A 13,928-nucleotide genomic window follows, 5' to 3' on the forward strand; every position below is an offset into this window, starting at 1 on the left:
CATCTGATGCTGTGTCAAAAACATTGATGTTGCCATATTTTAATAGTCTCTGGCAGGTACACCTTGAGACTTATGTACCATAACAGTCAACGTTCATTTAAACAATTTGAGGCATGTGCAATGCTTTAGGCAGCAGTTAGCACTGTGCTAATTGGTGGGGTATAAGCTTCCATTACCTGTTAGCCACATTGTGTACCATAAGGAGAACATTGTGAACTACCACTTTAATCTTTTGTCTATCCTGCCTGCTCTCTTTTTCAGAATTTTTTGTGAGCTATTTCACTCCCTTGTACGCCTTTTTCAATCTTTAGAGTGGCTATGATTTTTTCCTTTATCCACTATTCATGTTCCTGTTGTGTTCAGCTCAATAGCAGTGGATCAGGCTCTAATCAGTTGGCTGCAGTATGTGATTATGGATTGAATGATGTGCTGCAGGCAGGTGTGAGATGGAGAGAGTGAGTATGTGTGTATTAGTATGATGAATAATAACAGGAGAAAAGGGTGGGGTTCTTATACAGTACAGACTTCAGTGTGGGTAATCTGGGTACATGTAAACATAGAGCATTTGTTCAGAAGTCAGAGGTTTATTTCCATTTCCAGCCGGGATGACCTTTAAGAAAAAGGATGTCCATTCTTCAGGAGGTCATGTATAAGATTATTCATTTGCATAATGAGAAAACAGTTTAAAAAACTAGAAATAAAAAAAAATGATTCAAAGCTACAGAGAAAATGACACTCCTATCAAAACTGTCCCCATCAGATAATCAGCACTGAAAGCATTCTTCTTGGAGAGACAGGAGAAAATCAATCTGCTTCAGATCTGAAAACATCCCCAGGTTTGTCTGTCCATCCTTCCACTGTGAGAAGACCACTCAGCGCTATGGGTCTGAAAGAATGTGCAGCTATTCAAGAAGCCTCACTGAGAAAAGGAGACGGACAAGAAGCTGAATAATGGACTGACCACCCCAGAGTCCAGACCTCAACATGAAAATGATCAACTAACTTCTAAAGCTATGTTCGCATTACAAGCCTCATTGTTCAAATCCGATTTTTTGCTCGAATCCCCTCTCTCTGACACGATGGTTCACACCGGTTTAGGAAAGTGATTCAAATGTTTAATTTATGTGAACGAACCGGCGTCCAGAAATGACGTGCATGTGCACATCCTGCTCAGTAACGCCACGTGAATGAATCATGCTTCGTTGCAAAGATAATTATCTCAGATCAGCTCTCAGGTGTTCATTATTAGAGCCAGGTGAAGGTGAAAAAGGTGAGATGGGCTGCTTTTCCACCGTTTACAGGCTTTAACTTCTGTTTGGCGCTGCTGCCAGAGTAACACTGAATGATGGCGCATGCGCAGTGGAAAAAGGCACATGAATTCAGATCTGAGCGTTCACATTAAGGTCGCACGGCCGCGAATCGGATACTTATCCAGTCTAGGACTACAAATGAAAGTGTCAGATTTGAAAAGATCAGATTTACATGTCCACACAGCCCTGAATACAACAGATCTGAGTCACATTAGGGCACAAATTGAGCCTGGTAATAGCCTAAGACTGAACTGTAGAGGTGCGTCCGCAGATTTCTTTGAGAAACTGAAAGTGAGTCTCGTGAAAAGAGTGGAAGCTGTAATAAAGGTCAAGAGTGACGCACTGATTGCTGCCAATTTTGAGATGATATTATACTTTAATATATATTTTCTGTTAAATATGTTTTCTGCCTTTTTCCTGACGTAATAACTTGTACTTAATTATCGTTTTGATTAGAAATGAATTGAAAGGTGGTTTCTGACGTTTACACAGTGCTGTATACTAAGTATGTGTGTCCATGTGTGAACCCACCTGATGTTGAATGTAAGCGTGAACTCTCTCAAGCATCCCCTCACACGTGTACTCGTAGGGCAAATACGGCTCCACCTGAAACCACACAAACACCAGTCACTTCTGCACTTCTATTGAACAGACTCCTGTTTCTTCGTCACTGTGTGAAGTTCTTTCTTCCCTCCTTGCTCATCATTATTCAAGCTAATTGCAATCAAAAGGTATTTCAGCCCATTAGTCAAAACAGACAAACGTGGTAATTGCCAGGCTCGTCAGGTTTAATTGCCTTTGGCTTTGTGACAGTCAGTCATCGCTGACTCGATAAATCACATTTTCTTCTCCTTTTGTCATAGACGAGAATGATCTCGTAGCCTAATGAAAATCTGTAACAAACTGTGCGCTTGATTAAACTGATTCGATTTAAGCGGTCTTTCGTAAACAATTCGGTCTCCCTTGAAATGTCTCGAAATGCCAAGCGATGCCGCCATGAACACCTTGGGAGATAAGAAGACACTTGAACAGTGATGCTAAAAATATAGAAATGCTCCCTGCAGGTTAATTACAGTAGGTTCATACACATTTATAGAATAGAGACGCTTTAGTCTTGCTTTATTCTCTTTAGTCCACTGCATCCTGACCATACTCACTTCAAAGCTAGCTCCTGTCATGTCTCTCTGTGTGTAAATCTCAATTACAGCTGTCATGAGATCTACAGTGACAAACACAAGCAAAGCAATCTGACTGTAGAGCTGAGAGGAGGGGAGGTTAATTGGTTTCAGGGAACTCTTGTGGTGATTGACAGCACCAGCAGCTAATGTAGCGTGTATATTAGCTTTGGGCTATACTTGTATGGTCGGTCTGTCAACAGTCAACAGAAAGCTCCTAACTCTGATAGCTCTGATCTAATGTGAGCAGACATGTACTTTATTTGTGATTAGCAGCCCATGAAACAATGATTAACCTTATCAAACTGAACGTCTTGTCAGCAATATGTTCAGAGGCCTTGACAATGCCCCTTCTCAGACATATGCCACCGGAGGAGTTATAATGCATGCTTGTCCAATGCGGAACAATAAAAAATGGATCAGCGTGTGGAATTGCATCCGTTTATCATGACAAAATCACAATAACAATACTGTTTTACTGGTCTTATCAATCTCGCAATGCAGAAGGGGAAGCGGCTTAGAAGATGTGTGTGGTCTTGTCAAATAAAGGCGTAGTGGTTGAGCAGAGACATTGTTAGTACAGTGCAGTGATAGGCCAAAAAGATCATTACATTGTAGTAGCTTATGACTTAATATACAGTAGTTGACAACATTGGCTATAAGAGCTATGCATTTGGTTAATATAATATCATAAATACAATGTCCATTAACATGTTTTGGCCATTTCAGTTTACACACAGGCATTTACCACTTGTAAAAGTTTACTTTATTACCTTGTATGTGTCAGTGGCTCTTTCAGTTAAGCGTCCTGACACAGGACTGCCGCTGCTGTTTCCTACAATTTTAGCTTAAATTCAAAATCAGTGATGTATCTAAAACTTGAATAAGATCTACAGTGATGTTTTTTTCCTCACAAAATCAGTCCTATACATTGTAAACCCAAATATGACTAGGTCCTGAGCATGTATGTAATCTAACATATTAGGCCTTTAGTCCCTGTAGGTCTAACCAATGGGAGAGCTTGCTTGCCTGAATCTGCTTAGACCCTGTTTAGATCTGGTCACTTCATATGTTTTGAGTATCAGGATTATATCTGAATACAAACGAAAATGCACCCAAGATGCACTTAAAACTGATACAAATCTGATCACTCAAACCACTTCAGGAGATGGACTGAGATGCATTTGAGCCATGTTATAGCAGAGGAATGCATCCATCGCTCTGAGAAATATTCAACAACTGGAACTCCTCCCAGTACAACCAAAACTCCTCCCAGTGCAACTGAAACGTCTTGCAGAACAACCAAAACCCCTCAGTACAACTGAAACTTCTTCCACTTCAACCAAAACTTCTATTACAACTGGAACTCCTCCCAGTACAACCACAACCACTCCTAGTTCAACCAAATATTTCCCAGTACAAACAGAACCACTCCCACTACAACCGAAACTCATCCTAGAACAAGTAAAAACCCTCCCAGTACAACCCAAACCACTCCCAGTACAACCAGAAGCCCTTCCAGAACAACTGAAACCTCTCCCAGAACAACCGAAACTCATCCCAGTACAACCAAACTTCCTCTCAGTACAAAAAAACATCCTCACAGTACAAACAAAACTCCTCCCAGTACAGCCAAAACCCCTGCGAGTGCAATTGAAACTCCTACCAGTACAACTGTAACTCCTCCCAGTACAATCAAAACCACTCCCAGTACAACCAGAACCCCTACCGGTACAACCACAAACACTCCTAGCACAACCAGAACCCCCCACTGCTACCCTACGTTTGCCCATCCTGCCTGCATTAACCCCCTGAGAGAAGAAACTAACACTGGTAATGAGCACCTGCCATCATCGATTACTGTTTCTACCTGAGATTCCTACAGTTTGGCTGCGTGAAACCACATGTGTCAGTCTCCCGAGACAAGCTGGTAAATATATTGGTATTACGGAGAGATCTTTTTCTACTTTGTAATTAAGGCCTGAAAGGACCAGGGGAGGTAATTATATTAATTAGATCCATTAATCAGGTGACTGCTTCAACAAAGTGAAAACATCTTGGCCAAGTATTGAAAGACTCTAAGAACCTCTACTGTGCCAATGCAAAATTAACGCTTTTGGATGTAGACTTGTGTGTAAAAGGTCTTTAATACAATCATATGTTATGTGTACATGCAGCTGTCCATTCTACTATCAATAAACCTAAGAGCTTATTCAGGACAAAGCCACAGTGTATAAACACTGCAATCATTTCAGAGTAATCAGACTGAATGCATCTAATTTGGAAGGAATATTAGCAACTAATAGACATATTAATGCTCAAATCTGATTGTTCTCTCAACTGGAACAGCTGCAATCAATCAGCACATTGCAAACAAATGTCTATTGTGCCTCAGTAATATGGCAGGTGTTGTCCCTGTGTGTCTCAAACGGCGCCAAATGACTCTGTTCAAAATAGCCAACGACATGCCTGAAAGTAGATAGTAGTATGCAGTACATGACCAACATGAGCTTCTCCTGGATGATATACTAATCTGGTAAAAAAAAAAATGTTGGGTTTGTGTGTGAGGGGAGGTCACCGTTGGGTTAAAGTGTGCAACTAGAGGTTACATCCCCTTAAGGTTGATGTCTTGTGGAGATCTTGGCTACCCAGGTGTTTTGCAATGCAATGCAATGCAATGCAGTACAATGCAGTACAATGCAGTACATGCAGTACAATGCTGTACAATGCAGTACAATGCTGTACAATGCAGTACAATGCAGTACAATGCAGTACATGCAGTACAATGCAATGCAGTGGTACAATATGCAGTATACAGCATGCATAGTACGCAGTGTATAGTATACTTCAGTATTATGTAATATTCTGTTTATATTGGTGGAATAGACAGTATATTGGCATAGTATGTAGTTTACTGTATGTACTGGGAGAGCATGTAGTATAAAATATATACTGGTACAGTATGCAGTATAATAGGTCTGTATGCAGTATACAGTATTTGCTAGTACAGTATGCAGTATGCTATATATACTGGTGGAGTATGCTATATACTGTATATACTATGCAGTATGTAGTATACATTATACACTGGTAGAGTGCAGTTTAGAAAATAGATTGGTAGAGTATGCAGTCTACAGTGTGTAATGGTATAGTATGTTGTTTGATGTTATATGCTGGTACAGTATACAGTATATAATGGAACAGTCTGCAGTGTACAGTATACACTAGTAGAGTGCAGTTTACAATATATATTGGTAGAGTATGCAGTCTACAGTGTTTAATGGTATAGCATGTAGTTTACTGTATGTGCTGGTACAGTATGCAGTGTACAGCATATACTGATACACTATGCAGAATACAGTATGCACTGGTATGATGTGCAGTATACAGGATGCAAGAGCCCAATATGTAGGTTACTATATGTACTGGTACAGTATGCAGAATACAGTATGTAGTTTTTTGTACCGGTGTTGTATGCAGTGTACATTATGTACTGGTATAGTATGCATAGTACATTAACACAAGGAATGCCAAACAAGCTTTGTCATACATTAAACAATAAACTACAATCTGCACATAAGTATCAGTTCTGCACCGTTGAAATATTAGCAGAGTAGATTCCATTTCCATGCTATAGATGAAACTCTCTCTTATGTAACCTTCGCAATTATGTAATCTTCTCAATGCGCTGATCCCTCAGCACAGTGGTTGACCTCACCTTTGTTCTCATGATCTCTCGGACTGCTGTCTCAAACTCCTCAGAGTTGTTGTAGTCCACAGTCATGACATGAGGCTGGCCGATGTATTGCTCCGCATACGGGTGCTGAGAGGACACCTGCCACAAATAGACAGCAAATATACCTGGACAATTTTCAGCTGGTTCATCTGACCCATGATATCAACCCTTAGTACTCAGCATTCTGGGCAATGAAACCGAATAGCCCTAAACCTCCAGTGAAACTTCAATTGTCCTAAAACTGCACTTTGCAGAATATTGTATTTTCATACAAGGTGCTGACCTCCGGCAGCCCACAGGGCAGCCACTTTTAAAGTCCTGCTTCTTGGATTCATGAATAGCAAAAAAAGATTCACAAGCCCTTATGACAGCTCTTTGATCAATATGCAGTTCACATCTCTGCTATGCTTTCTGCTAAGCTAAACTGTCAAAGTTGCTACTTTCAGTACTGGAGGTTCTGCTGTGAGTTGAAATTGCACGGAAAAAAGCTCATCATAAAAAATTCTCACAGGGCCACAGTGTCAGCACATTGGTGGGTTGTCAGGTTTAGGTCAGCTGCACTTGCTCCAACATAAAAATTTGCCTGTGAAGAAAAAGATCTCCAGAGTAATTTGATCATTTTCCAGCTGCTGTCTTGCAATTTACCAGAATGAAGGAGCTAATTTTGAATATAATAAAAGCCTCATTTCATTCAAATTTGAGGCAAATGAAAACTAGCAGGAACCAGTTAGCAAGATTTCATTACCATGGTGCTAACTGGCCTTCAAGTATAATTAACAACTCTGGCACGTTTGAAAGGCTCACCTCTCTGGATGTCGGCTTCCCCCTGAAAAACTCATGATTAAGTGAGCTGTGGGGAGGGTGGAACTTGGGTTGCAGGTAAATACACCCATTAGCTATTGCTTCTAATGGGGCGGGGCCTTCATAGGGAAAACCAAAACCAATGAAGAGCTGCGATGAGACAACAAGAAGAGTCAAGAAATCATCCTTGAAACACACCACACTACTACATATCACATGTTCCTTTAGTGTTGTACTGTATGCAGCATGAAATGTCACCTTAGCCTTGCGCAGAAGTTGTTGCAACTCCTGCTGGGGCAGCAGTCCATGGTTCTTAACAAAGGCAGGGACCTCTGGGGGGCGCTGTGTCTCATAGTACACTGTCCCATGTACCTCCATATAGCGGTGCAGAATCTGTAGGAACTTCTCTTTACCCTGGCAAATGGACACCAGTGTCAGAAAGAGCCCAAAATACAAATGCAAATATTCATATGTCAGCAGAAAAGGGTCAGAAAAATGAGTCTACGTGCTATTAATGATCTGAGAACAGCCGAAAGTGTGATTTTGACAGTACTCCATTCAACTCAGATTTTTGCTGTGCAACCCACTAATAAATTCACAGACTAAGTTACATTTTTTAATCCCACAAACCGGGAAATTCCACCTCCGCATTTACCCCATCCGTGAAGTGAAACACCACATACACACTAGTGAAGACACACACACTAGGGGGCAGTAAGCACACTTGCCAGGAGCGGTGGGCAGCCCTATCCACAATTGCCCGGGGAGCAATTGGGAGTTAGGTGTCTTACTCAAGGAAACCTCAGTCATGGACGGTCGGTGTTGGGGATCGAACTGGCAACCTTCCGGTCACAGGGCCAGCTCCCTAACCTCCAGCTCCCAAAAAGATGCGAATCAAATGTCAAACTGAATTAGGTGTTAAAAAATAAATGAATAAACTAATATATCTAGTCACTTTACCAGAAAAATATGAACTATACATCATTTAGAAAATGAAGAATAATTGAATTCTTCATTTCATCAAGCATGTAGTCGGTTACAGCTTTGTTCCAAAAGGGTTTTGTTGCATCTCACAGGTGCTGTATTAAACGCTGCTTGCTGTTTTCACATCGTGCTTTATGAACATGCAGTGCTGCCTTCTCCACATTACATGAAAGGCAGCATTTTGTTTTTGTGCACAAGATCTGGAACACATTACCAGTAAACATCCGTCAGACTCCTTCTGTCAATGTTTTAAAAAGCAGTCAAAACATACTTCTTTACTTTGGCATTTAACTAGTTTATTTTATTTATTTTGTTTGAGTAGTGTTGTTTCCTTTGTTTTTACTAGAATATTACTATTACTTTTACTTTCTTGTCTGTTGCATTTTTATTGTATTTTATATCTTTTCATATCTTGTGCTTTATAACTGCAATTATTGATATATATATATATATATATATATATATATATATATATATATATATATATATATATATATATATATATATACTCTTTTTTGCTTTACGCTTTTTCTCTGTTGTTTTTACTTTGTACTATGAAATATTTTGAACTGCACTTCATATACATAATGTGTATAAGGTGCTATATAAATAAACATTATTATTATTACATGTGCAGACTGAGAAAACAAAGAAATCAGAGTAAGTGTTCACGTGCGTTGAGGAACCTGATTACTGAGCTCAAACCCAGCTTGCTTTTTTGCATTCATTTGATTTCTAGACCTTACTCTGATCTAATAAATCAGAGAGTGCTGTTTACATGACCACTTGAATGACTCTGATCGGCTTATTAAGTGCATGTAAATGAACTTAATGTGAATGGAGAAGAAAATTCTTCAACTCTGGATGGACAGTTTCTGGATGAATGAATGGTAATCAAAGAGATTCTCTCTAAGAATTAATAATCAGTTATAAATAAGAATGAATCATCAGAATCAGAAAAGTTCTTAATGTTCTTCCAGCCTCAAACAAGCGTAAATGTTCAAATGTTAGCAGTTGGCTTTGCAAAGGATAGAAAAAGAGACGGTGGAAATAGATAAGAATACTGTAGAGTAGAAGTCTTTAAATCCAGACCTTGAATCCAGCTCCTGGTCCTGGATTTTAGAACTGCTGATAGGTACGACACCAAGCAGTCAATCAGTTGAATCGATGGTAAATTGTATCTAATCGAATTGTATTCTTAAAAAAAGATGGTGCTTCAAGGGTTTTTAGTAAAGAAAGTGGTTCTAAAACACAGATATTCATAGAGCCCATTGCATGACTGAAGGGTTCATTGCATTATGAAATTGTTCTTCAGAGTAATGGAAAATGTGCTGTAGATGGTTCTATATAGAGCCTTCTTTAAAAAACTGTTCTATATAGCACCAAAAAGGGTTCTTCTAATATTACAGCATCAAGCTTGTAACAGTAAGAGAACTCATTGATGCACATTTTCCATCTATTTGAAGAACCCTTTCATGATGCTATGCGTTCTTTTAATGTGTACATTTTCTTTACTAAAAACCCTTGAAGCACCGTCTTGGTAAAAAGTGTACCAGTGATTACAAAATCCAGGACCTAAAATTGGATTAAAGATCCAGATTTAAACGAAATTTTGGTCTATGGAATTAACCCTGGAATTAACATGAAGCCATTGCATTCACTCTTCATTGGCTTCGGCAGCAATAAAGATATAACTGTTATTCATTACGATTCACAATTTACAAAGGGATGTGAAGAGCTACTCTCTTTCCCATTCTGTATTAACCACTGAACCACAATCGCTGAGAAAGCCCCACCTGTTTAGCCCATGGGTTAAGTCTCCAAACATTTTAAATGTCACTTGGCACCACATCAAAGCTATGGCTGCCCCCTCACACTGAACGCTCTCACTGTGACAAGCCCCATGGCAGTCCTGTCACCGTGGCTGGAATGTAAAGCAGGTTGCAGCTTCTGGATCTGAGGAGTAGCACCATGCTTGCAGAAGCTGCTTGCATATTTTAATGGCTTTCCAAACCAGACTGGCCTAGTAATAATGGGGGTGCAGTCAGGAGAGGCCAGCAGACAGAAGGCAAGCCCTCGGGGACCGCTGGACTGGAGAGTGTAGTTGTTTCACTAATGTACCCAACTCAAATGATCAGCTGATTATAAGCTTTCATAAATTGAATCAGAAGCATTAGAGGAGGGAGGAAACCAAACCTGTCCCCCAGGGCAAAAAAATTCATCAGGAAATTAGTTCTATTGATTCCAGGACATGTCTATTCCAGGATATGTCTGAAATCTAATAAATATTTCCATTGGCTGTTGCCTCTAAACAGACATGTCCTTCACGACTAAAAGGTTGTGATAGAACAATAAGAAGAACACTGTGAGTATAGTCAAAGGACCTGCTCTGAGGGTCACTGTGCTGAAGAGTTTATTATTGGTCAATACAGGACTGTAGAAGTTAGAGTATTTATTTAATTTCTTTAAGCTACTTTCAACACTGAAAAGACAACACAGCACTATGGATCTAAAAGGATGTGTGGTTTTCAAGAAGCCCTCACTGAGAAAAGTACAGACTTTAGTGTGGGAAATCCGGGTAAGTGTAAACATGCAGCAGTTGTTCAGAAGTCAGATAAGGAAGGAGAATATCAATGAAAAATAAGTGGAAAAAAAACAGCACTTCCCAAAACTGGAATTCAAAAAATTATTCAAATTCAAAGCTGCAGAGAAAATGGCCTCCTAACAATCACCTGGAAGACCTGATAGACACCAAAACCGTCCCCATCAGATAATCAGCACTTAAAGCTTTCATCTTTGAGAGAGAGGAGAAAATCAAGCTGCTTCAGATGTGAAAACATCTACAGGTGTTTCTACAGGTGTCCACCGTTCCACTGTGAGAAGACAACTGAAAAGATGTGCAGCTGTTCAAGAACCCCACTGAGAAAAGGAGACAGACAGATCTTACAGGAAGCTGAACAATGGACTGACCAACGCAGAGTCAAGACCTCAACATCACTGAATGTGCTTGGATTATTTCAGAAATGATGTGATGAATCAACTTCTAAGACTGAACTGTGGAGGTGTGTCTTTGAGAAACTGAAAGTGAGTCTCCTGAAAAGAATGGAAGCTGTAATAAAGGTCAAATGTGGATACACTATATACTGAAAATGATGGACTGTATTTAGTTTCTGAGGTTTCTGAGTAATTTTCTGTTAAACATCATTTCTGCTTTTCTTTCTGTCTTGACTGGGTAAATGTGGTGTCTGACATTTGCACAGTATTGTACATCTAATTTTGCAATATCTAATTCTAAAAGCAATCATATCTTGGATCTGGATTCAATTACAGGTGAGAGAAAGACAAATTATGACAGTGACCCAGTGCTTTGACTAAGGATCATTCCTATAGTCACTTCAAGATTTGTCCAAGGTTAATTGAACAAGATACAACTTGTCTCTGCAGTGATACATGTAAGATATTTGATAAGTAATTTCAACAGAAGAATGTGCAAAGAAAGTGCATTCACTGTCCATCAGAAACTTTAGAGATATCACTCATAATAATTCACATACAGTTCAAATCATCAGCTAATTTTAAATGCTTTGCTTGACTTGAAACAGGAGCATTTGTTGAACATTTGCATTATATCAGTTTAACCAAATGGAAGCAGTTCCCCAAAGCTGGAACTAAGATTCACTGCTCTAGTGATTCCGGGATTTATTTGAACTCTACTGACCAAGACCCACCTTGTCCCTGTGTTTTCCATTTACCTGTGCGTCTGTCTGAATAAAGGGGCCACTCTACGAAATATCTGTTGAGTCTTGGGGTAAGTTCATGCCCTGCTATTGAGGGTACAGAAGGGATTAAAAGTGCAGCCCTCCAACATAAGAACACGTATCTGGATTAACCATGAGAACAGGAGTGAGCCCCTGCTGTGCCAAGTCTCCACAGGCTCTCTTCATAACGGGATTTAGGGGCTTTCAAAGCAGCAAAAGAATTAAGCCTCAAATATATCAGAGCCTTTCAGTTTTTTTCTCTGAGACTCCCTTAACTAATGTCCCTGTGCCACCAAGGGAGAAAAACGCTATCCGGCACAAAACACACAGACAAAATCCATCTACTTTTGTACTGTACAAAAAGGCTTTCTGCACTATAATCAACTAGTTATTTCTCTGAGGACGAGTGAAGGTTAAAAACATGCAAATGATTTCAGCTCTTCCATGAATGTTCCTATCTATCTATAGACATAACGGTACTAAACTGTCTCTGGGGTGGTACCCTCAAGGGTACATCTCAGTACCTTTAGTCAGGGAGCATAACTGGACCATAATCCATTGAAATGATATTTTCTAAGTTGTACTGACTCTACATCCCCCATCCCATCTCCAGGCTTTTCATTTTATTGTTCTGTTTTAAAAGATTAAGTTACGAAAAGATACAAATATGTACTTTTCACCTGGAAAAACCTATTTAAGGTGCACACTTGGACCTTAAAACCACTGTTTTACTATTTACACTGTTACCTCGATAAATGAAAAGTGTATCTGCACAGAACAGTGTAAGGAGGGTTTGATTGGTTTGGGTTTGTTTTTGGGGTCAAGTCCAAGGTCCTCAAAAAACTCAAGGCCTTTCTATTGACTTCGATAGAGCTGCTAAGCTGCTTACACTCATTCCATTGTGTGGTCTGTAGATGTAATTGGAGGCCAGGGGGATCGATAGCTTCCTCTGCAAGGATTTTCCAAGCCAATTAGTAGATTATCTCCAGTACTAAATGCAGGAGACAGAGGGAATGGAAACCAAAGTAAATGTTGCCCTGGTGAAGCCAGGGGTGAGGACAAGGTTTCTATTTGAAGTGGCTACAGGAAAATCACCTCATTTGATGAAATAACATGCCAGTTCAAAGACCTCCGCCAATTGCAACTAGCAGCAGAAGACAAATGATTCAGTCCATGCTTGGGCTCAAAAAACTCCCTGACTGACCATATTAGGCCCAAGCAGTCTTTTCTGCCTCACTAATGAAAACATACAAATGCTGTTTGCAATCAACAAGGTGGGCAAAACCAAAGGTTTTCTCTTGCTTTGTGTGGACATAAAAATGAATATATTGATGCCTTTAATAACTAGCCAGAAGAAAAGATAAACAGAACAGCTAGAGACATTCATTATGTCATTAATAAGCTACGGTTGGCCAGGAACATATCTTAGTGGAAAATTATTCTTATCTGCAAATGAAAGTTTAGCTAGTGGGTAAAATGCTACTGTAGCAAGAGGTCCCTTATAAATAAACATCATTCAAGTGCAGAATATCAAAACACACACACACACGCACACACACGCACGCACACGCACGCACACGCACGCACACGCACACACACACATACACACAGGACCTGAAGGTTTGTAAGGATGGAATCAGCAAGAAAAATAAGTGGATAAAGTGCTGGAGTTTGATGTAAGCATACTACCACACAGCTGGGCCATTGATCTCTCTCTTGGGAAACCCCACTATATCCCATTCACCCAGCATTTTCCTCCTGCTCTCACTTCTGCTACTTTCTTAGGAGTGCCAGAGAGGGGAGGAATAAAGAAAAAGCCAGTGAGAGAGAATAAAAGAGAAAAAGACCAGTAAAACGATGCTGAAAGTGAAAATTGATGAAAGAAAAGCAATAAGCAAAAAGGGTAAATATTAGGGAAACACAATGATTTTGGAATCATATCTCTTTTGGGAGATGCATTCTTTAAAAAAACAGCAGCATTGCAAAGAAGTTAAGATTTGATTAACATTCAGAGTGATATTTCATCACAGGAAGAGCAAACTATTTAGGGGACGCAGGGTAACCTTGCCAAAATGTCTGCATTTTATTCATTTTGCTGCATTCGTAGCCTTACAAATATGCTTTTTTTGTTTGTTTACAGAATTTCTCCATAATTCTAATCCAG

The 13,928-nt window shown here is 39.7% G+C and overlaps 1 protein-coding gene across 1 annotated transcript in view; it reads right to left on the reverse strand.

Moving 5' to 3' along the window:
- The window catches only part of LOC108424797 (alpha-1,6-mannosylglycoprotein 6-beta-N-acetylglucosaminyltransferase B-like), a 239,736-nt gene that overhangs the window by 14,293 nt on the left and 211,515 nt on the right, over window positions 1-13,928 (reverse strand). Inside the window, exons 13-16 of the mRNA XM_017693034.2 lie at window positions 7,281-7,436; window positions 7,026-7,172; window positions 6,204-6,320; window positions 1,842-1,916 (exon numbers count right to left, since the gene is read on the reverse strand). Coding sequence (XP_017548523.1) covers window positions 1,842-1,916; window positions 6,204-6,320; window positions 7,026-7,172; window positions 7,281-7,436 — 495 coding nt within the window. The remainder of the gene's footprint in view (window positions 1-1,841; window positions 1,917-6,203; window positions 6,321-7,025; window positions 7,173-7,280; window positions 7,437-13,928) is intronic.

This window comes from Pygocentrus nattereri, chromosome 30 (assembly GCF_015220715.1).
Source record: "Pygocentrus nattereri isolate fPygNat1 chromosome 30, fPygNat1.pri, whole genome shotgun sequence".
NCBI lineage: Eukaryota > Metazoa > Chordata > Actinopteri > Characiformes > Serrasalmidae > Pygocentrus > Pygocentrus nattereri.